The sequence below is a fragment of the Argentina anserina genome, chromosome 2 (assembly GCF_933775445.1).
Source record: "Argentina anserina chromosome 2, drPotAnse1.1, whole genome shotgun sequence".
NCBI classification, from domain to species: domain Eukaryota; kingdom Viridiplantae; phylum Streptophyta; class Magnoliopsida; order Rosales; family Rosaceae; genus Argentina; species Argentina anserina.
This window is the reverse complement of record NC_065873.1, coordinates 20179464-20205090: the sequence shown is the minus strand read 5'-3', so window position 1 is coordinate 20205090 and position 25627 is coordinate 20179464. Positions and strand designations below refer to the sequence as shown.

Below are 25627 nucleotides of genomic sequence, written 5' to 3'. Positions count from 1 at the left end.
TACATTTTAATATTATTTCTCATATAAAAATTATACTATATATATTATAAAAGTTATAAAATCAAGCTTAATAAACGAGCAGAGCTTTAACGAGCTCGAGTTAGCTCGCGAGCTAAACGAGTCGAACGAGCTGAATACTTGTTGTTCAAGCTCGACTCATTTTCAAGGTCGGGCTTAATATTAAGCTCAAGCTTGACTCATTTAGCTTTACGAGTTCGAGCCAAACACGAATCGAACACGAGCGGCTCGAGCCTACTTACAGCCCTAATCGTTAGTATAGAATAAGCATAGATCGTTCAATCCGGGAAATTTTAGTGTTAACAAATAATAGGGGGTTTGAGATTGAATATTAACTACTAAAATAAAACCTAAATTACTATTTACATGATATACTTCTTTTTAACAAACTTAAACTAAATTTACCATTACACCACATAATTACAAGTTCGAACTTATCATGCATTCTAATTCGACCAATTACATATTTTGTAGACACCAATACAATTAGAGACTTAGGGGATCATCTAATCATGCAATATTTCATTTAACATTTAGATTGACTTATGACATAATCTAAATTTGCATGCAATCGAATTCAATAACATTTAAGCACCAAATTTTTGTTGGAGACATGTTTCATGTGTGGCGTCACCCACCTTGATTTTTACAAATTTCCAGAATTTTTACCACTTTTAATCAACACAAACCGAACCTACTTAGGGCATGATTCGATTTGTGTCAATATGGTCGATGAATCTAGCACTCAAACACAATCTTAGGGACTGCATCCAAGCACTAAATTCATATGCACATATCGGAAAATTATCTAAAAGTATGAGAAAGAAGATTAGAACACAACAATAGAAATACAAACTTCAATAATTATAAGAACATAGATTCGGCATAGTCTCAAAAACATATCAAATACAATATGAAAATTATAAAACAAACAAAACTAATATTTCCACATAAACAACAACTTACAATCTTCATAGACAAAGAATTGTTTACACAAATAGACGAAGCCATGGAGATGAGTTGCGAGAATCACACGTTGTAGGAATCTTAGAGGTACGGTTGTAATAAGTGAAACTCGGTAGAGATGATGATGGTTTTTGGGTGGACGGTTTGGCTAATTTGTGAGGGAAGTTTATGGTGGTGTTTTGGTAGAGTTTTGGCTCTTGAATGCTAATGAGAAGTGATTTTATTTGAGAGGTGAAACCATGTATATATAGAGGAAAGAAGGATGCACAGTTTGGTTTTCTCTTTGATGTTGCCTCTTCCTTCCTATTATAATGTCATGCTTTATTCATTAAATTATGCTATGCTTTATTCCCTTAATGATTATCTTTTATTTAATTGTTGCATGATTTGGCTCCATCTTCTTTTCTCACGGCTCATCCTCCATTTCTTAATTCTCTCCACTTTGGGCACTCTCATCCTCCATGCTTTAATCCCGTAATTCATGTCATGCTTTATTCCCTTAATTCATGTCATGCTTTATTCCTTTAATGATCATCTTCTATTTAATTGTTGCATAACTTGGCTCCATCTTCTTTTCTCACGGCTCATCCTCCATGTTATCCTTAATTATCTCTTAAATACAATTAGAACAAGTAAATTAGTAGAATATGAAAGTTCAATTAAGAAAGTTACGGAATAATAATTTAAGTTCAAGTAGGACTTTCTCAAATGGTACGTTTCCTAGTCTAACAATGATTCCTAGTGTAAGAAGGATTCTCAAAATATCGCCAATGCGACCAAAACGTAGAAATGTGAAGACTCCTAATCCAATTAGGTTTCTTAGTCCTACAAGAATTCCTGCTCAAACTAGGACTCTAGACCAATTCTGCGTTTTTAACTCATGTAAGCACAAAAATGCATCCAATACCGCCCAAGACTCTTACTACGACTCAATGACTTAATAGTACAACAATAAGGGCTAAGTAAAGTACAAATGGAGGTAAAAACATATTAAAAACGTCGCACAAAGTGCTCCTATCACACGCAAAAGAAGCAATGAAGAAAAGATATATAGAATCCGTTTTGGCTTAAAGGACACGCTATGATGGTCATATATCATGTTTTTATGGTTGATAATAGTGTTTGTTGCTTGTTTTTTGTGATTTAAAAAATTATGTTGATAAATCAAGCTGCCATTAAAGGCAAGAGCCGAAGCTTAATACAACCAAAAAAGGCAAGTATTTACAACTTCATCTTCTTGCATGGAGGATGCTCAATTGTTTGTTGGTAGCGATTGATCGACAAATATTTAGTCAATCATAATATGTCAACTTTCCTCATTCTCCGTTTTATTTCTATCATAGATCAGGAATAATTATTCTGGATTAAGGTATTGGCATTAGCTTCATCCAATATTACGATTGGGAATTGGCTTCTCTTCCTTGACCAATTGGGTATTTGGTTTGAGCATAATGTGCACCTATAAAAAGGACATATTGAACTTTCACAGATATAAGTCATACTATTAACAAAAATAACTGAGTTTGCATTGCCTTTAAACTACATTAATGAATAATAGCTCAAAATGTACATTGCAAATAGGGGATGAAGTCGAAGTGTGCTGCAATTCAGAAGGATTTCTTGGCTCATATTGGACAGCAATCATAGTCGCAGAGATGGGTACGAACTACTTGGTTGAGTACAAGGATATCGTAGACGAAGATAACGAATCTACACCTTTACAAGAGACTGTAATAGCCAAAGATGTTCGGCCTGCACCACCTGTAATAGTGCCTTCAAAGTATTCTACTCTTGAAGGGTACAGGGTCGATGTGTTCATCAATGACGGTTGGTGGGTTGGAACTATTTCCAGGAAGCAAGACTCGGACCATTACTATGTTTTCTTTGAAACCAGAGGGACAGAAAATGTTTACCCGCTTTCAATGATGAGGTTTCATATGGAGTGGCTCAATGGGGTTTGGGTTCCTCCCAACAAAAGGTATGCCCTGAATAGGTTCACAACAACTTCTGCGAAGAAATCAAAGAGAGCAGGGTTAGCACAAAATTGTTTTAAAGAACGGGAGATTGATGTCGCACAAGGTTTGGAGTTCGCGCCAGTTTTTCTTGAGGAGAGGGATGAGCTCATACACTCTTAGCTAGGGTACGATTCGTATTATAGTCGATCGCGATTAACTTGATATATGTTTTTCGTTATATCCTAAATGATAGGGCAAGTCCCTCTCTAATGGAGGTGTGAAAACTATGTGATGTTCACATGAGTAAATCAAGCACACCTATTGCTTTGGTGACCCATTAATTGGTGGAGTTGGTTTTGTTGAAACTTGGAGCAACCTTTGTTGAAGGTAAGAAACAAATCTACAACCATATGGTGGTAGGTGGTTGATTTGTTTGACAAAAAAATAAGAATGCATTGATGATCATGCCAACATTGAGCATGAATCAAGGAAGAAGATTGACTTTGCTTCTATGCATGTTACATGCAAATGCATGAATTGCACAAAGATGTTTGCCTATATAAAGGCATGAGAAGTGGTGCAATAAACATAGAAGAACAATAAGGGAGAGATCATCTTGTGTGTGATCAAGAGTGAGAGATAGAGAGAAAACTCCAAGTAGAGAGTTTTGTGTGTGTAGCAAAATAAAGTGTGTGAGAGTGTATCCCTTCAAGTGTGAGTCTTGAAGTAGTGTTTCTCTCGGTGTAACCTTTCTTCGTATAGTAGAGGTTCTTTATTGTTGCTACCCGTGGACGTAGGCACTTTGCCGAACCACGTTAAATCCCGGTGTTCTCTTTCATTTTAATTTTCTGCTTGTGGTTGTGAGTTATTTCGATTTCCATTTTTCAGTTCATTCTTCCGCATTCCCTAACAGTGGTATCAGAGCTCCTGGTTCTGACTGGGAGCTGCTAGAATGGAAGGATCACAGAGTACCATGATCAGACTCAACCACTCTAACTGGATTACCTAGAAGTCGAGAATGGAGGATATTCTCTATTGCAAAGATTTGCATGAGCCGATCGAGGGAGATGATGCCAAGCCAAGTGAGATTTCACCAGCAATTTGGACGAAGATGAACCGCAAAGCCATCGGTCATATTCGTGAATGGGTGGACGATAGTGTGTTTCACCATGTTGCCAATGAAACCAGCACGCATGAGCTTTGGTTGAAGCTGGAGTCCTTATTTGAGAAAAAGACTACTGCCAAGAAAGCTTTTCTCATTAAAGAGCTCGTCAACATGAAGTATCGAGGAGGCGTTCGAGTGACCGAGCACCTCAACAACTTTCAGAGTGTACTCAATCAATTAGCCACGATGAGCATGAAGATTGATGATGAGTTACAAGCGTTGTTGCTGCTCGGGTCGTTACCAGATAACTGGGAGACATTTGTTATCACTGTAAGTAACTCTACTCCAAATGGTGTATTATCTATGGAAAATATTAAAGATAATATGTTGAACGAAGAAACAAGAAGGAGTTCTTCATCAAGTTCAGAAAATGGTCAATTCTTCGTTGCGGAGAGGAGAGGAAGGAGCAAGAGCAAAGGACCCAGAGGTCACGAAAGGAGTATGAGCAAATCCAGAACAAGGTTCAACGGAAAGTGTCATCATTGTGGTCTTCCAGGCCACATGAAGAAAAATTGTAACAAATTGAAGCGGGAATTCAAAGAAGCTAGAGAAGACACTACTCATCAACAAAAGGAGGACACAAACAATGTTGCTGCTGCGGTGTCTCATGATGAGTGTGAGTTCCTGTCACTTGGAGGTGAATGTCTACTAGTTGATAATCCTGGAGTTCAATGGATCATTGATTCCGGAGCCTCGTTTCATGCCACCTCTCCCGTAGAGTTCTTCACTACGTACAAAGCAGGTGACTTTGGTAAAGTGAAGATGGGCAATGATAACTACTCCAATATTGCTGGGATTGGAGATATTTGTTTGCAGACAGATGTGGGCTGTCAGTTATTGTTGAAAGATGTGAGACATGTTCCTGGTCTACGTCTCAATCTTATGTCAACTGGTGTACTTGATTGACAAGGCTTTCATCATGGGGGTGATGGAAAGTGGAAGCTTACCAAGGGATCTCTTGTAGTTGCCAAAGGAAAAATGTGTTGCACACTCTACAAGACCTGTGGAAAGATATGCAAGAGTGAGTTGAATGCAGTTGAGGAATCTTCTCCAAGTTTGTGGCATACACGTCTTGGCCACATGAGTGAGAAAGGATTGCAGTTGTTGGCAAAGAAGTCGCTGAGTCCGGTTGCCAAAGGTAACTCACTAGATTGTTGTGATTATTGTTTATTTGGTAAGCATAAGAAAATTAGTTTTTCAAAGACTTTCACTAGGAAATAAAATATTCTAGATCTTGTACATTCAGATGTGTGTGGCCCTATGGAAGAAGAATCATTAGGTATGCAAAAGTATTTTGTTACTTATATCGATGATGCTTCACGAAAAATTTGAGTTTATTTGTTGAAATCCAAAGACCAGGTGTTCCAGACGTTTACAATTTTCCACGCAATGGTGGAAAGGGAGACTGGAAGAAAATTGAAGTGCTTTCGTAGTGATAATGGCGGAGAGTACATAGCGCACGAATTTAGAGATTATTGTGCAAAGCATGGCATCAGACATGAGAAGACAGTTCCTGGCACCCCTCAACATAATGGCGTAGCAGAGCGGATGAATCGTACCATTATGGAGAAAGTCAGATGCATGTTGAAGATGGCAAAATTATCAAAAGAATTTTGGGGAGAAGCTGTGAAGACTGCGTGCTACCTAATCAACAGAGCACCGTGTGTACCTTTGGAATTTAAGACTCCAAATAAAGTCTAGACCGGGAAAGATGCATCCTACTCTCATTTAAGAGTATTTGGATGTAAAGTATTCGCACTTGTATCCAAGGAGCATAGGAAAAAGCTGGATGACAAGGCGACACCATGCATATTTGTCGGCTATGGTGAAGAAGAGTTTGGCTACCGGTTGTGGAATCCAAAGACGAAGAAATTCATAAGAAGCAGAGATGTGGTGTTCCATGAAGACCAATCTATTGCAGATTTCGACAAAGAGGTACTACCAAATGCAACAAGTGATAGTCGCATTTATGATTCACCATTGCAGCAGGAATACAACGTTGGGCTGCAAGGTGATAGAGTTGAAAATGTACCTGACACGGGAGATGCTGAAGTCGAAGATGAAGGGGAGTTTGATCAGGGGGAGCAACATGTGAATAATCAAGTAGTTGTTCGTAGAAGCACCAGGAGTCAAATTCCATCCACCAAGTATCCATCATCTCAATATATTTTGGTGACTAATGATGGAGATAATTCTTATGCAAATTACATCCTTTTGACCAGTGACGGAGAGCCTGAAAGTTACATGAAAGCAAAGATTCATCAAGACCACGACAAATGGAGGCTAGCCATGGAGTCTGAGATGGAGTCTTTACTAAAGAACGGCACCTATGAGTTGATGAAGCTTCCTAAAGGCCGAAAAGCACTCAAGAACAAGTGGGTGTTCAAGTTAAAGCAAGATGAGAATGAGAAACTGATAAAATTCAAGGCTCGCTTAGTTGTCAAAGGATTCAGCCAGAAAGAAGGAATTGATTTTGATGAGATTTTCTCACCTGTTGTCAAGATGACTTCGATTAGAGTCATTTTGGGCATGTTTGCGAGCATGGATCTAGAGGTAGAGCAGATGGACGTGAAGACTGCATTTCTTCATGGTGATTTAGATGAAGAAATATATATGGAGCAACCAGAAGGCTTCGAAGTCAATGGAAATGAGCATATGGTTTGCAAATTGAAGAAAAGCCTGTACGGATTGAAGCAAGCACCAAGACAATGGTATAAGAAGTTTGACTCTTTCATGGTGAGTCATGGGTGCAAAAGAACGTCAGCAGATCCGTGTGTTTATATTCAACAACCCACTGGAGGTAATTTTATCATCTTACTACTTTATGTAGATGATATGTTAATTGTTGGCAAAGATACTGCTATGATTCAGCAGTTAAAGGCAGATTTATCAAAGTCCTTTGATATGAAGGATTTGGGACCAGCCAAGCAGATTTTGGGCATGGAGATTGCCCGTGATCGTGGGAACAAGAAATTGTGGTTATCACAAGAAAAGTACATTGAGAAGGTACTAGAGCGTTTCCACATGGAGAAAGCAAAACCAGTTGATACTCCACTTGCTAATCACATGAAGCTCAGCTCAAAGCAGAGTCCTACGAGTCAGAATGAGGAGGAAGAAATGGCAACAATGCCATATGCCTCAGCAGTAGGGAGCTTGATGTACGCGATGGTTTGTACTAGACCAGACATAACACATGCAGTTGGTGTTGTTAGCAGATTCTTATCTAATCCAGGCAAGGAGCACTGGAATGCTGTCAAGTGGATTCTGAGATACTTGCGAGGAACCTCACAGATGAGTCTATGCTTTAGAAGTGGCAAGTCTGAACTAGTTGGCTACACAGATGCAGATATGGCCGGGGATATTGACACGAGAAAGTTCACATCTGGATACCTGATCACGTTTTCAGGGAGAGCTGTCTCGTGGCAATCAAAGCTACAAAAATGTGTTGCTTTGTCAACTACAGAAGCAGAGTATATTGCAGCTACGGAAGCGTGCAAAGATATTTTGTGGTTAAAGAGATTCCTACAGGAATTGGGTCATACACAACAAGAGTTTGTCTTGCATTGTGACAGTCAAAGCGCGATTCACTTGAGCAAGAATTCGAGTTTTCACTCGAGATCAAAACACATTGATGTGAGGTATCACTGGATACGTGATGTGCTGGAAGCTAAGGAAATGCTGCTGAAGAAAATTCATACAGATAAGAACAGTTCAGATATGATGACGAAGTCTCTACCGAAGGAGAAGTTCGAGTTCTACATAAGCGCGTCTGGAATGACTCATCCCTCTATCTAAGTCGGGAGGGGGAGATTGATAGGGTAAGTCCCTCTCTAATGGAGGTGTGAAAACTATGTGATGTTCACATGAGTAAATCAAGCACACCTATTGCTTTAGTGACCCATTAATTGGTGGAGTTGGTTTTGTTGAAACTTGGAGCAACCTTTGTTGAAGGTAAGAAACAAATCTACAACCTTATAGTGGTAGGTGGTTGATTTGTTTGACAAAGAAAGAAGAATGCATTGATGAGCATGCCAACATTGAGCATGAATCAAGGAAGAAGATTGACTTTGCTTCCATGCATGTTACATGCAAATGCATGAATTGCACAAAGATGTTTGCCTATATAAAGGCATGAGAAGTGGTGCAATAAACATAGAAGAACAATAAGGGAGAGATCATCTTGTGTGTGATTAAGAGTGAGAGATAGAGAGAAAACTCCAAGTAGAGAGTTGTGTGTGTAGCAAAATAAAGTGTGTGAGAATGTATCCCTTCAAGTGTGAGTCTTGAAGTAGTGTTTATATCGGTGTAACCTTTCTTCGTATAGTAGAGGTTCTTTATTGTTGCTACCCGTGGACGTAGGCACTTTGCCGAACCACGTTAAATCCCAGTGTTCTCTTTCATTTTAATTTTCTGCTTGTGGTTGTGAGTTATTTCGATTTCCATTTTTCAGTTCATTCTTCCACATTCTCTAACAGTAAATGTAATCTATTTAGTTATGTTATGCGCTCTATACAATAATACAAATAAAAGTCTCTATCGAGAACAAACAAATAAAAGTCTCTATCGAGAACAATTTTCATTTTGGTTATTGTTGTCAGTTTCTTCATTACCTCGTTTCTTTACGTATATACTCTCTCTCTCATTGATCACTTTTATATTCTAGGGATCGATCCTTAGCTTTAGTTTCTCCATGGCTATAAAAACAAGATTATAGTTTCTCTGTCGTGTGAACACATATATTATGTTACTTGTAATTGCTACGACTTAAAAACCTGAAAATCGGAAACTATATATTGTTGTAAATATAATTGTTAGTGTGGCTATCCACATAATAGTTTAGGACATTTTTACTAGTGTGTAGTGTAACACCAATGATGCTTAGCTTGTGAGTACCAAACAAGTTTACTTGTGTGTATTCACCAAGTTATTTGTAAGTGATCATCAAGTAATTGTAAGTGATCACCAAGTAACTATAAGAGGTCACCAAGTCTTGTATTCCTATATAAAGGGACTAGTGAAGAATGAAAGAACACACTATATTTTCCTCATTTATTCTCACTTCATGTTCTCTATTATCTAGTTAGCAAGCTCTCTCATAATACCTATATTTCTCTCAATCAAATAAGTAAGTTTCTTTCTCCATTTTATTATATATATATATATATATATATATACAGTCCTTATCCAGAGTGAATTTACAATTTTGGCACACGTTTTGGTCAAATATTTTCACCATAAACGATTCAATATTTAGGCATGATATTCAAGATCATCTCTATAAAGTTTCATTTAATTTGACAATTGTTTGAGTTTTCAAAATTGAGATTTACACTAATGGTTCACGTTAAACAGTTTTAATTCATTCATTGATTTAATCTAATTTCAATACTTTAACGATGTCCGAATTAGATGAAACTTTGTAGAGATGATCTTGAATAGCATACCCAAATATTAAATCACTTTTGGTGAAAAAATTTGATCGAAAAGTGTGCCAAAATTGGAACTTCACTCTGTAATTTCAGAGTGAAGCTTCACTCTGGATATAGACTATATATATATATATATATATATATATATATATATATATATATAGAGAGAGAGAGAGAGAGAGAGAGAGAGAGAGAGAATGCTTGAAGCCTCCCATGCTTGAAACCGTTTATGGGTTTTATGTATGTATGAAAACCGTTTGCTTTTACATACTATGATACGTACAATTGCTCTTTGCATCCCGCAGTTTATTTTTAGGTGAATTAAGTTCGAAATTAGTAATCAGTTTTATCTCGTACTTTCTAGACAAGAGTGCTCGCAAGACCTTAATCCGAATCAAATTAAAGCCTTATTACATATTTGATACTTGGAGATCGAGGTAGATCATGATTTAAATACGAAGACGTACACCAAGATTTAAATACGTCGAATTCGATCATCTTCTCATATTATATTCATGATTTAAACTTGTTTAACATAAGAACTCGTAGTCCACTGACACGGTACCAGTAGTGAATTATTTTAAGAACCATGATATTATATATATATATATATATATAATCAACTCCCTTACGATGAGGAATCCCTTTTTTTGGTTTAAAAAAAAAGATAACTCATTCACAAAATTTTCGATTATATTTTTACATTTTCACCATTCAACTTTTAGAGTCTAATCTGTAGATCACATCTGTAAAATTTCAACAAAAATGGTGATCGTTAAGGTATCAAACTCGGTGAAAGCAATGAACGCACCAAATTTGTTAAACTTAAACCGTTCATGTTTATAAGTTTAATTTCCAGTTTTGAATGTTTTAAACATCTCTATTTTGGCTGAAATTTTACAAAGGTGATATACACATTAGACTCTAAAAGTTGAACGGTAGAGATGTGAAAATGTAATCGAAAAGTTGGTGAATGAGCTAGCCATTTTTTAAACATGTTTAAAAAAGAGATCTCTCACTAGAAGGCCCTGTATATATAATTATTGTACGTAAGATCTAAAACTTGTCGAGACGTGAAGCATATGATACAACAAAAATAAGAAAGAGCACAAAGTGAAGCGGAGCTTTGATGCCACCACTGCTTCCGACGTCGGATGTGCTGGCGCCGCCTGTCGATGGAACGGTTTTGGACCCTCCTGCATATATTTGCCATATAAATCAAAGAAGTCAAAGCTAGATAGAGTCCGGCATCAAGTGCTTAATGTTGCTAGACTGTTAATTTGGAACATACGGACGTAGAAAGATATGATCCCTTGAAAACGTACGCATGCATAGTACTATTAATATATCGAAATTGATAATTTGGTAACATAGCATGCATGCATGTTAAAGCAAATATAACTTTCTACGCACCTGCTGGAATGTCTCTAGTCGAGGCTTCAGGTGTATTTGCATCTGCGGGTCTTTGATTGTTGGAATAAGTTGCAGGTCCACCTGCAGCTGCTTCACAACAGTCGATCGAAATTAGATTAATTAACATGCACAAATTATTACCTCATTAATTAACAAAAATAAAATTGAACTACTTACACTGACAACGGCTAACTGGTGGAGTTTTCACGTTACAAGCACCAGGGAGAGATAGAGCAAGTGTTTGATTTATGGTGATGCCCAACGTGGAACCTCCGCCATTGAGCAATGAACAAAGGCACTGAGGCGATGACTGAACTATAATCGAGAGCTGCGAGCAGCAAGAAGACGACGGGGTTGATGACTTTCCTGTAACATAGCTGAGGCATGGAGCCAGGCTTGTTAGTGTGCTGATGCAACTTGATTGAGTTGTGGCTCGACCCAGTAGCATGGTTACCAGGACCAGGGCTAGACTCATTTCAATCTTTTTGAATGCCATGTTGACCACTTTGTGAGGCTTGAAACTTTTGTTGCTTGAATCAAAGGCCTAGAGGAGATGGAGCTAGGTTGAAATTCAAGTGGAAGTTGAGTGATCAGGGATGGGCGGATGGGAGGGATTTATATTGAGAGAAGATAAGGAAATTGGTGTATCTGGGTGACCAACTTCTACTAGATTGGTGTTGTAGGCACCTAATTATAACATGTGTCGATCACTAATCGAATTCGTTAACATGCAATAAACCAGGAATTAGTTGAGTAATATAATCTGCCTGCCCAAAAATATGTTCCTTTTCTTGTTTGGTAAACAAGGTATATCATTTCTTTTTTGAAAGAGGGAATAGCTACAAGGTATATCATATTGGGAAAAACTTGCGTACAAACTAATATGTACGCGTGCGTCCAAACTCTCATTTATTTGCACATTTTGAGAATATAAATCAATAATTTTAATCGTTCAAAAGTTTAGTTTATTACTAAAGATAATTTCTGTAAAAGATCAACATAAACAAAAATCTTTTGCTTTGTCGATTGCATCAAACAAATGAACGGTTATGGTGAAAGTTAATAGTCTCATGATCAACCGTCAATTTGTTTGATACAATCGACTATGAAGACGATTTTTGTTTATGTTGATCTTTTCCATAAATGATCTTTAGTAATAAACTAAACTTTTGAATGGTTAAAATCATGTATTTATATTTCCAAAGTGTGCAAATAAATGAGAATTTGAACGCACGCGTACATACTAATTTGTACGCAAGTTTTTCCCTATCATATATAGGCTGAAGGGCACAACAAAGCCAAATTAAAACAAAAAATGATTTGTTCTTAATATTCGGATATTGAGTTTGAATATCAATCAAAACTTTGTGTACCATTTTCATTTCATTATTAATAGAATATAATATACATACATGCAAATTAATCAAACTCGCAAAGATATATCGAATTATCGATCTCTACTTACTAGCATGAATAGTACATACTGCATGCAGAGTCAAAATTCGATCTATTTATTAATTAGTAAATTACAATGATTTCATGCACTATAAAATTGTTAATCTTAAAAGTATCGTTCATGTCTGGATAATAGGAAAAGAGGCTTAGGAGTATTCGATTCCTTATAATATTAGAAATCATTTTCCATGAGAAATTTTGAATAATAGGAATCCCAAGCCTGTTGGAATTCCTATGACATAAGGAGAACGCAGCACTTTCTTTACTCTCCTTTAATTGTAAGGATATATAGGCGGCCCTCCTGCTTGAACATTTCATTAGCAAAGAATCTTGTCTTTTTCATCATTGCGACTCTGAGAAGGACTTAGTTAGTACTAATGGCTTTTCAATCAAAATCCACATTTCACGTCGGAGACGCAGTTGAAGTCTGCTGCAACGAGGAAGGGTTTCTTGGCTCATATTGGGAAGCAACCATAGTTGCAACTTGCAACTATGAGTACAAGCGCTTTGTGGAGGAACATGATGAATCTACACCTCTGAGGGAGACTGTGAATGTGACACAGGTGCGGCCGCTGCCGCCTAATATCGTGCCTTCTAAGTATTGTAAACTTGAAGGGGACAGGGTCGATGCTTTTCTCAACGACGTTTGGTGGGTTGGAACTATTTCCCGGAAGTTAGACTCTGAACATTACGTTGTCTTCTTTGAAAACACTGGGGAGCAGAATGCTTTCCCACTTTCAAACTTGAGGTTTCATATGGACTGGCTCAACGGAGATTGGGTTCCTTCCAAGAAAAGACGTGCCTCAGTTTTCTCCAAGAAAGAAGTTTGCACCGTTCGCACTATATTTTTCTAAGGAGAGCGCCATGAACTCGTGTCTCCTGGAGTTTGGTGTAAGTAGTGTCTTCTTGCAATTGTAATTCATTAATTCCATGCCATATTGAACTCTATCTTGAAATCCCTGATTATTGCCCCAATGCTATTCTGGTTATGGGGTCGTTTCCCTAAACTGCATGTAAAAAGCATCTGATGCCCTCTTTTCAAGTTCACTCTAGTCTCTAGATAAATTTCTTTCAGTTTAGCTAGTGTTTGAATTCATAAACTAAAACAACATATTTGTTATGTAAAGTCTAATTCATATTCGAGAAAATTAGAAAAAATCCCAAAATAGGAGACCCTTTTTAAGATAAATCGACACATTTAATTTACACTCAATTCATATTTTAAACCTTCCATATAAACTATATGTTTGTAATTGATATTTTTATAAGTCTAATTTGCCCTTTAGACACATAGAAAGTTAAAATTTAGCATCTATTCATTTGAATTTAAATTTTTTAACTAGACTTAAATCTTATTAACTCTATTTCAATCAATTTTATCCATTAATTTATCTTAATTTGGTGACTTGAGCTTATATATATACTCATTAAAAAACTATTTCATTTGTAACAAAAGTTTATAATTCTTGATCTCTTTAGTAGGTATATTATTTCTAATATTTTCGCACAAGAAAAATTGAGAGAATTTAATATGAAGATGGAGAGATATGCTTTGAAAAAATGATGAGGACAACTATGCATATTGTACTTCTCACCATTTCTTTGAGTGATAGTTGAGAAAGGTTTTGATATCATTGTCCTCGATTCCACTTTGTGTTTCTTATCATAAGATACATATATTGTTCTTAGATTACTTTGTCTAATATTTAGGTATATATATATTGTCATCTTTTAAACAAATCTCTAATATAGAACACTAATAAATCACACAATTATGCGATGTATCTAAACTAATATACCTTTTGACAAGGTATTGAGAAAAACCCAAAGGAATAGAGTTACATTTTGAATAGATAACTTACCTATACAATAGAAATATATAACTAACTTATATAGTAAAAATAAATAACTTATCAATTTAATATTAGTATAGTAAAACATAACATACATACGTATATAGATGACAAAAGTTTTTACGAAGTTGAAACAACTTATTTTCAAAAATAACTTACCTATATAGTATGATTAATTAAATAACTTCCCTATATGGTATGACTAATTAAATAATATACCTATATGATAGAATTAAATAACTTACCTATATAGTATGACTAATTAAATAATATACCTATATGTTAGAATTAAATAACTTACATATATAGTAGGACTACTTAAATAATATACTTATATGGTAGAATTAAATAACTTACCTATATAGTAAGACTAATTAAATAAATAACTATATGATAGAAATATTTTTAAACACAAAAGAAATGTATAAAAGAAATAGCTCATTTAACTTTGGTTTCCAAATCTATATTGCATGACTTAAGTACAATTACTAATGATATTAAGGCTACAAATTATGTTCAAATTTGTGATTAAAATAAATATTAATGTAATAAACTTAGTTTATGGGATAAATGAAGTCAATTATTAGTAAACTAGGTATGTTACAAATTTGACTTATGTGACAACTTTTGTAATATTAAGAGAATAAATGTTTTATTGTTAATCCTACGGCAACTTTTGGGTATAAATGGAAATGAAAAAAAAAAGATGGGTTTAATTGAAAATCTCATATTAAAATTGGGTCTATATTGAATTACCCCATCAACACAGAAAATTACAAAAAAATAATCACTATTGTCAATATTCGATTCCAAATCGAAAGAAACAGAACCAAAAAAAACAGAGAGGAACCGATGCAAATTACCAAAAACATGCAATCAAACCAAGAGTAATAATTAATATAGTATATAAGAATAAGAACAAGGCTAAAAACTTTGTAAAATACTCAAAACTTGAAGTGAAAGATATCAGGAAAATGAGGAAGAGCACAAAATGAAGGGGTGCTGCGATGCTGCTTCCCTCTGATGTGTTACCGTCGTCTGTAGATGGACTGTTTTAGACCCTCCTGCAGAAATTAGTCCGGGCTTGAATTTAGCATCAATGCTAATGATAAATGCATTTGAGACCCGGCCAGTAATATATGTAAAGTTGGTCTTGACGACACAATGAGGCCTCATTCATAGCGCAATCAAAATCACAATTTGACAGTTCAGTAACAATTATTTCATTTTGACTAGCTAGGAACGTTTAAACCTTTACCTGATGTTGAAGGAACGTCCGAGGCTGTGGAAGTAATTGCAGCTTCAGGGGTATCTGCAGCTGCAGGGCTTTCATTTGAGGAATCAGCTGGGGAAATTGCCGGTGGAGTACTTGATGAAGAAATTGTAGGTCCATTGGCAGCTGCTAAATTCACCACAGTCAAAATCAAACTAACTAGTACAAATTACTTCAATAATTAACTTGAGAAATTGGCTACTTACATTGACACTGGCTAACGGGTGGAGTATTCACTTTGCAAGAACCAGGAAGAGAAAGAGCAAGTGTTTGGTTAATGGTGATGCCCAATGTGGCACCGGCGCCATTACTAAGCAATGAGCATAGGCACTATGGCGATGACTGAACAACGTTTGAGAGTTGCGAGCAGCAAGAAGACGATGGATTCGACGAGTTTCCTGTAATGTAGTTGAGACATGGAGACAGGCTTGTGAGTGTACTGGTGCAACTCGATTGAGCTGTGGCTCGACCTAGTAACATGGTCACCAGGACCAGGGCTAGACCCAGCTCAAGTCCTTTAAATGCCATGCTAATCACTCAGAATCTTTTCTTGCTGGCCTGATCAAAAGTCTGAATAAGAAGATTGGAGGAGATGGTGTTGAATATGCAAATTAAGTTGAGTGATGAGGAAAAAGGAAATGATGGGTTGGAAATTATATAAGGAACCTTTTCTGTTAAGACAAAGAAATTGGTGTATTTGGGTGGCCAACTTCTACTAGATACATGCTGGCACCTAAAGAACAACTTCCGAATGTAAAGAGATTAATATATTGTCATTCTTCAAATCCGTCACTACTTACTAGAATGCACCAGAAAATATTTGACTAGTATATAGTATATTCTATATAGTCTGCTTTAAACATATGCTCAATTATGATCATTACAGACTTGTATATATGTTGGATCGAGAGTTGCTTATAAGTTATAACACCTCAGGGGAGTTGCTTATAATTTTTATTTTTCCACCAAATAGTGTGACAACATTTCTTCGAGTCAATCTTTGGGCTTGGATCGATGCTAACTAATCAAAACTCGAAGATCTTGGAAAAAAATTGGGAAATAACATGAATTTAATTAGGCGTACAGTACGCGTCTCAATATAGAACATACGTAGTGACCTGAGCATGTTCGCTCAATTTACTAATAAAATCAGCGAGCTAGCATGTTTTCTCAAACACAATGTCTAATCGAAGACCAATTCGATCGATTACTTTGTTAGAATTTGTATGATAACAGAACAAAGCCAACAGCTAGCTCGCTAGAGCATTTTCGTCTTCCCCGGGAAAAAGAATGTCTACAAGTAACCGATTCCTCCAATCATGAAAAAAATTAGTTAAGAGTAGTTCAACTCCAAAACCCACCTAAAACCACTTTTTAATAGTTTAAGCCCCAACTAACTGACCAAGTAAACTATAAACCTTCTCCTCAGTTTCACCCAAAACCCCAACTCAGTTTTCATAACAAGAGTATTCCAGTCTTCAACTGAAGACTATTGATTGCTTAATCGGTCAAGAACTCTGTAGAACGCGAATCTGAAAACCAATAAGAGAATGCAGACACGTATACAAATAAATATAATTTATTGAATATCAAGCGCGGGGTTACAATCTTTGGTGAACTCCTCTGATTCTATCTCCGTATGTGATTTGGCTCAAGGGTGATATGCACTTGATCTTGAGGATTTGAGTTTGATTTGGATTTGATTTGATGAAGAACGAGCGATTTGGCCGCTTGATGATTCTTCGTGGACTTGAGTTTGGATTGGATTTGGATTTGATGAAGAACGAGCGATTTGACCGCTTGATGATTCTTCGTGGACTTGAGGTTGGATTTGGATTTGGTGAAGAATGAGCGATTTGGCCGCTTTATGATTCTTCGTGGACTTGAGGTTGGATTTGGATTTGATGAAGAACGAGCGATTTGGTGGCTTGACGATTCTTCGTGGATTTGATGATCTTCGTGGACTTGAGAGACTTCGGGATTTGTCAAGAGTGATTCTTGCTCAAGTGATTTCTCTCCTTCTCCAAGTCTCCAAAAATCCTCTCCCTCTCTTCATGTTGAAGGGCTATTTATAGTGTCAAAGTTTCTATTTTATAGAATATTTTAATGACACTTAAAATAATAAATTCCTTAATTGTATAATTAAATCAATATGTATTTTCCGATTAATTTAAAATTAGTTATTCTCATAACTAAATTAAACAGAAAATAATTGATTTAATTATGACTGTTAAGAAAATTTATTAATTTAATCAAATGTCCGATTACCATTTCGAATCGTCAATGACATTCAATTTTCTGATGCAATTCGGAATCACGTAGCTTCGATTACGATCATCCGTTTATGTGCTGACACGAGTTTTATTCGGATCCGCACCAACTTTGTTGACTTTTGGCCACGTGTGCAATTTTGTCGGGCTCTTGGTCGATTTAATTATTTAACGAAGATAATTTACTTCATTAAATTTCATGTGTCTACAAATGCCCCCACTTCAAGTCGTGCTGCAAACATGTCGGCGTCACGTGTCGGAAGCGCAACTTGAAGTATGTATTTTGATTTTGGAAAATTTAAAGGCTCCGCAAATTTTGTACTCTTTCCGTCATATATTTGAATCAGATGAATTTAATTTTGAAGATATTTTCATCTGAATTCATGACTGACGCCCTACAATGTTCCACTGCCTGTTGTGATTTCATGTCGGCACATGGTTAGAATTTTGAGTGAAGGACTGCCAGTGCGTTTGCACATTACATTTCTTTCCAACATTGAGTATATACTATCTGCAAAAAGGTTATCTCCAGCAAGCTTATTGTAACTTTTTAGATTATACATATCATTAAAGACATATTCCACCAACTTGTCCACCGTAATGCTATTGACAGTTTGTGAAAGTTGAAAGCTTTTGCACTCCACTAGCTCACTTGCGCGGGAAAGTTGAAAGCTTTTGCACTCCAGCTCACTCATTCACATGAAGAAGGCCCATGCAATCATATTATACTTCAAAGTTAACTTCCACTATCTCATATCCCTTGCAAATTTTCCAGCTTAAATCCCCGGTACTCCTTCAACTCAAAACTCGGCCTCCTCGGCCCTCTGGTCTGCTTCTTTCCCAAATCCATCAACGCCTCACTGTCATGATCATGGAGGGACACTCCTTCTCCAGCTTGTGGCACTGGCCCACCAGATGTTCATACTCCGCCGCAAACGTCCGACGAGGAGCACCAGTTTGAATCCGAGGCCGACGTTGGAGCCTCCAAGACCTATCCTCAGCAAGCTAGTACCATCCGCAAGAAGGGCTACATCGTCATCAAGGCCTGCCCTTGCAAGATTTTTGAAGTCTCCCGGAGCATTATTCTTTCTCTAGCAGCCTTCAATTTTCGTCTCTGAAAATCAAGCTCTTTGCAGAATTCATCTCTAGTTCAAGCGCAGAAACTTTAGCCCATGCTTATTCTTGAGCTGCCTACTTCTCACGGTCAAGCTTTTTTTTTTTTTTTTTTTTTTTCAGAGTACCAACTTTTCCAGATCCAGTTCCCTTATGGACCCCTGAGACTGCAGATCAATGATGACCATTGCTTGATTTCCGATGTCGAGAAGAGCTGCTGGAAATTTTATTTGCACTCACAAAACCAGCATTTGAGCTTCTTGCATCTTCCTTATGTAAGGAACCAACAGTCTTTGCATGATCACTGGACTGTCTGTTGTTTTGAGATTGACTAGAACCACTGCTCATTTCCTCCTTGATTGCTGCCAATGACACTTCGGACTTTCCTGCACCAACTAAGAATCTGTAATTTCGATCCTTAAGAGGTATTATCAGTGGATATTGGCTGCAGCTTTGTTGACCCAGGAGAGGTAGAAGTTTTTTTGAAACAATTTCAGAAGAGCCAACTTTAACTTGAGGAGATTTAGAAGCCGAATGAGAGAGAGAAAGAAGGAGAAGAAGAAGATGTCGTGGGAGGGAGAAAGAGAAAGTGAAGAGAAGAGAGAGAGAGAGGGAAAAAAGAAAAGACACGGGAAGGTGGGAGACAAGAAGAAAAGAGGGAAGAAAGAGAAAGGGAAGAGAGAAGAAGAAGATGCCGTGGGAGGGAGAAAGAGAAAGGGAAAAGAAGAGAGGGAAAAAAGAAAAAGACACGGGAAGGTGGGAGACAAGAAGGAAAAAGGAAGAAAGGGAAAAGGAGGGAGAGGGGGACCGGGATCGAGAAAGAAATACATGAATCATTAAATGATTCAATGCGGTTGAGTTTACTGCAATCGGTTTTTTTTTTGACCGATTTTGACTTTGTTTTTTTTTTGAACTGATTTTGACTTTTTTTTTTTCATGGACTAATATTGACTTCTTTTTGTAGGATTTTAACAACAAATTTGAGAGTCGCGGTCGATCTAGCCATTTGACTACTCTCGAAACGCGTTGATTTCTGACGGATTTGAAGAACGTAAACGACCTAATCGCTTGACTGCTCTCAATTCATAGACTTGACGGCAGTCAACAAAAGTGGATTAGGTTTTACGCATCACTTTCACCATAGCGGCTTTCAAGAGTTTGAAGAACGTAAACGACCTAATCGCTTGACTGCTCTCAATTCATAGACTTGACGGCAGTCAACAAAAGTTGATTAGGCTTTACGCATCACATTCAACATGGAGGCTTTCAAGAGTTTGAAGAACGTAAACGACTTAATCGGTTGATTGTTCTCATTTCTTAGACTTGACAGCAGTCAATAAAAGCGTGTTAGACTTTACGCATCACATTCACCATGCGGCTTTCAAGAGTTTTCTTCACGATGCAAGACTTGTTGATCCGGAACAGAAGAAGTGTCAAATCCGAGAGATTCAAGAACTGAGAGCCGGTTTTGAAGAACGTCGGAGCAGCTTCAAGTAAAAAAGAATAAGTGTCGAATCCGAGAGATTCCAGAACTGAGAGCAGGCTTTGAAGAACGTCGGAACAGCTTCAAGTCAAAGAAGAAGTGCTAAATCCGAGAAATTTCAGCCAGTTTTGAAGAACGTCGGAGCAGCTTCGAGTTAAAGAAGTGTCCAATTCGAGAGATTCCAGAACTGAGAGCCAGGTTTGAAGAACGTCGGAGCAACTTCAAGTTAAAGAAGTGCCAAATCCGATAGATTTCAGAACTGAGAGCCAGCTTTGAAGAACGTCGAAGCAGCTTCAAGTTAAAGAAGAAGTGTCCAATCCGAGAGATTTCAGAACTGAGAGCCAGCTTTGAAGAACGTCGGAGCAACTTCAAGTCAAAGAAGAAGTGTCAAATCCGAGAGATTCCAGAACTGGGAGCCAGCTTTGAAGAATGTCAGAATAGCTTCAAGTCAAAGAAGAAGTGTCCAATCCGAGAGATTCCAGAACTGAGAGCCAGCTTTGAAGAACGTCGGAGCAGCTTCAAGGGTTTGGCATGGATGTGATAACTGACTTGAATGATCAAGACTTGCTCCTCCCTTTTTTTTTCTTCAATCATCTTGTAATCAATCGATTTTGAAATTCAACTTACTATCAGTGAAACAAGAATTTGTATGATTGGCAGACAAACCCTTATTTTTATTTTGATGTGACTGAACTTAAGATTGTTATTCTCAAGCTGCCTACGTATCCTTCTAAAGAAAGAATCAAGTCATCACGTAGTTCAAGAGTTTTTTTTGAATTTTTTTTGTTGTCTTACGCAGTTTAGGCTCGTGCAGACTTGGAGCATTTTTTTTTGTTTTTTTTTTCGTGTGTCTTATGCAGTTTAGGCTCGTGCAGACTTGGAGCGTACTTTTTTTTCTTATGCAGTTTAGGCTCGTGCAGACTTGGAGCATTTGTTTTTTTGTTTTTTTTTTGTGTGTCTTGCGCAGTTTAAGCTCATGCAGACTTGGAGCATTTTTTTTTTGTTTTTTTTTTGTGTGTCTTGCGCAGTTTAAGCTCATGCAGACTTGGAGCATTTTTTTTTTGTTTTTTGCGCAGTTTAAGCTCATGCAGACTTGGAGCATTTTTTTTTTGTTTTTTTTTTCAAGCATAATACTTCTTCAGGAACTTGCCGTTGATGGGACCGATTCTCAAACCGTCTTCCGCCACAATTTTGTAAGCTCCATTGGTGTAAACTTCTCTGACGACGTAAGGACCATCCCACTTTGACTTGAATTTAGAGCCAGACTTGTGCGTCATAATGATGGGTCTTCGAACAGCAAGGACTAAATCATCAACTTGAAATGACCGTGGTCGAACACCTTTGTTGAAGGCGTGTGACATCCGAGCTTGGTAGCATTCCAGGTGTTGTTGTGCGTCAAGCCTCTTCTCGTCCAAAGCTTCTAACTCTTGCAGGCGCAACTTGACATTTTCTTCATTTGTGAGACCTTCTTGCAAAGCGATTCTCAATGACGGGATTTCTTTCTCTAATGGTAACACGGCTTCGACACCATAGACGAGAGAATAAGGTGTAGCATGTGTGGCTGTCCGATACGTCGTTCTATAAGCCCAGAGAGCTTCGCCCAATTTCTCATGCCAATCCCTCTGCTTCTTGCTGACAGTTTTCTTCAAAATGTTACATAGCGTTTTATTGAATGCTTATGCCAATCCATTTGCCGGAGCGTTATACATCGAAGAGAAGTGAAGCCTGAAGTGAAATTTCTTGCTCAAATTTTCTGTTGCGGTATTCGAGAAGTACTTGGCGTTGTCTGTGATGATGCATCGTGGTATACCATAGCGTTGTATAATGTTTCCAGTAATGAAGTCCACAACATTTTCTTTCTTTATTTCTTTCAGCGGTATCGCTTCTGCCCACTTTGAGAAGGAATCTGTGGCTGCCAGAATGTACATATGACCAGCCGATGATTTCGGAGTGATGGGTCCGATCGCATCCATTCCCCATACATCGAACGGGTGCGAAGAAATTGTCGGATGCAACGGCTCAGGTGGCTGATGAATGAAGTTGGCATGAAACTGACAAGCTTGGCATTTTTGTGCATACTCCATACAATCCTTAACCATGGCAGGCCAATAATACCCTAGTCGTCTTACTTGCAAATGTAACTTTGGCCCTGACTGATGTGCTCCACACACTCCAGAATGAACCTCTTCCATGGCTTTCACCGCTTCATCCTTTCCCAAGCATCGAAGGAGTACTCCGTCAAACGACCTCCGATATAAAGTTTCTTTGTAGTAGAGGAAGCGCGGTGCTCGTCGCTTGATGCTCCACTTTTGCTTCGAATCTTCGGGAAGCTTGTTGTGCTCAAGATAGTCGATAAAAGGATGTCTCCAGTCTTCAACATCAATGGTGTGAACTGACACTACATGAGAACAAGCACACTGGAGTGAAGTTTTTGTTGTCACGACCCACCTTTGGCAAATTGGGATGTCCAAAATTTCGTCTCCAGACAATGCCAAGGTCGCCGCCAAGTTTGCCAATGCGTCTGCCATTTGATTTTCTTTCCGTGGCACATGTATAAGTGTAACATTATCAAAGCCCTTCAAGAGTTGTGTGGCAAGTTGGAAATAAGGTACCAAATCTTCCTTCTTGACCTCGTAATTAGTGAGCAGTTGATCAATTACCAACTTCGAGTCTCCATATACTTCGAGACTTTGGATTTCAATTTCTAACGCTGTCTGCAATCCCATGATCAAGGCTTGGTACTCTGCGACATTGTTGGAGCACAATTCCCCAAGGGTGAAAGAATAAGGCAATATCTGCTTTTGTGGAGAGACAAAGATAACACCAGCCCCTGCTCCGTCTGCCCTAGATGAGCCATCGAAAAACATCTTCCAAGTAGGGAGGACCTCTGCAAGGAAGACTTCCTCATCCGGGAATTCATCTGAGATTTCCCAATCCGCTGGAATAGGGTGGTCTGCCAAGAAGTCGGCCAACGCCTGCCCTTTCACTGCTTTAGCGGGCACATATACGATGTCGTATTGGTTCAATAGTAACGCCCACTTAGCCATGCGTCCGGTTAGAACTGGTTTCGATAATATAAACTTAACTGGATCGGCTCGCGCCACCAAATGCATTGTGTAAGCTTGCATGTAATGCCTCAACTTTTGAATGGCGAAGACGAGTGCGAGACACATCTTCTCTATCGGCGGATAATTCAACTCAGGTCCGGTGAGGGTCCGACTTAAGTAGTATAAGGCTTTCTCCTTTTTGGCTTCATTTTCTTGGGCAAGAAGGGCCCCAAGCGATTTCTCTTGAGCCGCGATGTAAAGGATAAGAGGTTTCCCGGCGATAGGTGCACCCAACACCGGAGGATTTGCCAGGTATTTCTTTATGCTCTCAAAGGCATTGCGACAAGCTTCATCCCATACAAATGGAACATCTTTCTTCATGAGTCGACTGAATGGTTGGCAGCGGCCCGCCATGTTCGATATGAACCGTCTGATGAAGGCAAGTCGTCCTTGGAGGCTTTTCAATTCGCGCAAATTTCTTGGCTCTGGCATTTCCCGGATGGCTTTAATTTTGGATTGGTCTACCTCGATGCCTCGGTGCTTCACGATGAATCCAAGAAATTTTCCAGAACTGACGCCGAAGGCACATTTCAAAGGATTCATTTTTAACTGGTACTTGCGTAACCTGTCGAACACTCTTCGTAGATCTTGCAGGTGATCACTTCTTTTCTTTGTTTTGACAACCAAATCATCAACATAGCATTCTACATACTTGTGCAGCATGTCACCGAAAATTTTCTGCATAGAGCGTTGGTACGTTGCACCGGCATTTTTTAACCCGAATGGCATGACCTTATAGCAATAAATTCCTTTGGGAGTTCGAAATGCAGTGAGTTCCTCATCCTCTAAGGCCATCCTTATCTGATTGTAACCTGATGATCCGTCCATGAATGACAAAACCTCATGCCCGGTTGTCGCATCCACCATGAGCTCTATGGTTGGTAGGGGGAAATCATCTTTTGGACATGCCTCATTTAAATCACGAAAATCTACACAAACGCGGATTTGTCCGTTCTTCTTCTTGACAGGAACAATGTTTGCGATCCACTTGGGATACTGAACCTCTCTAATGAAGCCTGCGGCAATCAACTTATCAACTTCTGCTTCAATTTGAGGAATAAGCTCTGTTCGAAAGCGTCTTTGTGTTTGCTTGGTTGGCCGAGCCTCCGGTTTGACAGCAAGTCGATGAACTGCTACCTTTGGATCTAGGCCGGGCATTTCTTTGTACGTCCAAGCAAATACGTCTTTGTACTCGAACAACAGATCAAGATATTCTTCTTCTTCTTCAGAACTTAAAGACGCACTCACAAAAATAGGTCTTGGGTCTTCCTCTGTTCCCAAGTTAATCTCCTTAAGTTCGTCCATAGTGGCTTGCCCCCCGTCTTCAAGTTCTGGAGGAGCTTCGTCTACTTCAATTTCAAAATCTTCATGATCGTCTTCCTCTACGGCATCTGTTTCTGCCACCGTGACATGATAAGAGGTTTCGACAATGTCATCCTCACCGTCATTATCGAGGTTGCTGGTGTTGTTATCTCCTTCTTGGCCAGTGAATATGATGGTATGTTGCTTCACTTTGAGTTGATTTGTGGAATCCACTTCCAACACACAATGCCTCTTCATTCGTGACGGGATAAGACTTCGGATTCCCTTGCTCTCCGCTTGACCACAAGTTGTCTTCCTCTTACATATCTGTTGTTCCTCAGGTGCTTGGATCCTTTCCAACGCAGGCTTTCGCGGAATCAGGTTTGACTTTTTCTTATATTTGTCTGAACTTGACATCCTATTGAATACGGAAGGCCGAGTGGTTGTACTACCGATGCGATTGAAGACTGAACCTCTACTTGCTGTCATGTTCACACGGTCTATAACCGACACCCTTGTGATTGATCCTTCCATGCGTTCAGATGTTGCTCTTCGGGAATTTGGACGAATGCGATCGAACGACGAAATGCGAGGGGTTGACTGAACCTTTTGACTCTCCTCTTCAACCACCTCGACACTGATATGTTGCACATTGGCTCGTTCCGCCCTCCTCCTTCCTGAAATTCTGACTGGCTTGCTTGAAGTGAAACCGAGACCAGCTTTAGAAGAATCAACTATTGCCCCTTGCTCTCTTAACCTTTTTTGTGACTCATCGAGCTCATGCGCCATCCTTGCTGCAGCCTGGTCGTCCTTTTTGCTTGATGA

General features: G+C 38.4%; 2 protein-coding genes and 1 pseudogene across 2 annotated transcripts; 1 reads left to right on the top strand and 2 right to left on the bottom strand.

Annotated features, from left to right (window-relative positions):
• Nucleotides 1-10568: 10568 nt before the first annotated feature.
• Nucleotides 10569-11442, bottom strand: LOC126784143 (non-specific lipid transfer protein GPI-anchored 5-like). The gene is made up of 3 exons (XM_050509628.1): nucleotides 11124-11442; nucleotides 10947-11033; nucleotides 10569-10729 (listed from the first exon to the last, which is right to left on the bottom strand). The coding sequence occupies exons 1-3, from the start codon at nucleotides 11440-11442 to the stop codon at nucleotides 10590-10592; spliced, it is 546 nt and encodes a 181-aa protein (XP_050365585.1). The 3' UTR covers nucleotides 10569-10589.
• A 1312-nt stretch (nucleotides 11443-12754) lies between these two features.
• On the top strand, nucleotides 12755-13255 carry LOC126784142 (protein AGENET DOMAIN (AGD)-CONTAINING P1-like). Its single transcript, XM_050509627.1, has one exon. The coding sequence runs from the start codon at nucleotides 12779-12781 to the stop codon at nucleotides 13253-13255; it is 477 nt and encodes a 158-aa protein (XP_050365584.1). The 5' UTR covers nucleotides 12755-12778.
• A 1965-nt stretch (nucleotides 13256-15220) lies between these two features.
• Nucleotides 15221-16127, bottom strand: LOC126784141 (non-specific lipid transfer protein GPI-anchored 5-like; annotated as a pseudogene).
• Between the last annotated feature and the right edge of the window lie 9500 nt (nucleotides 16128-25627).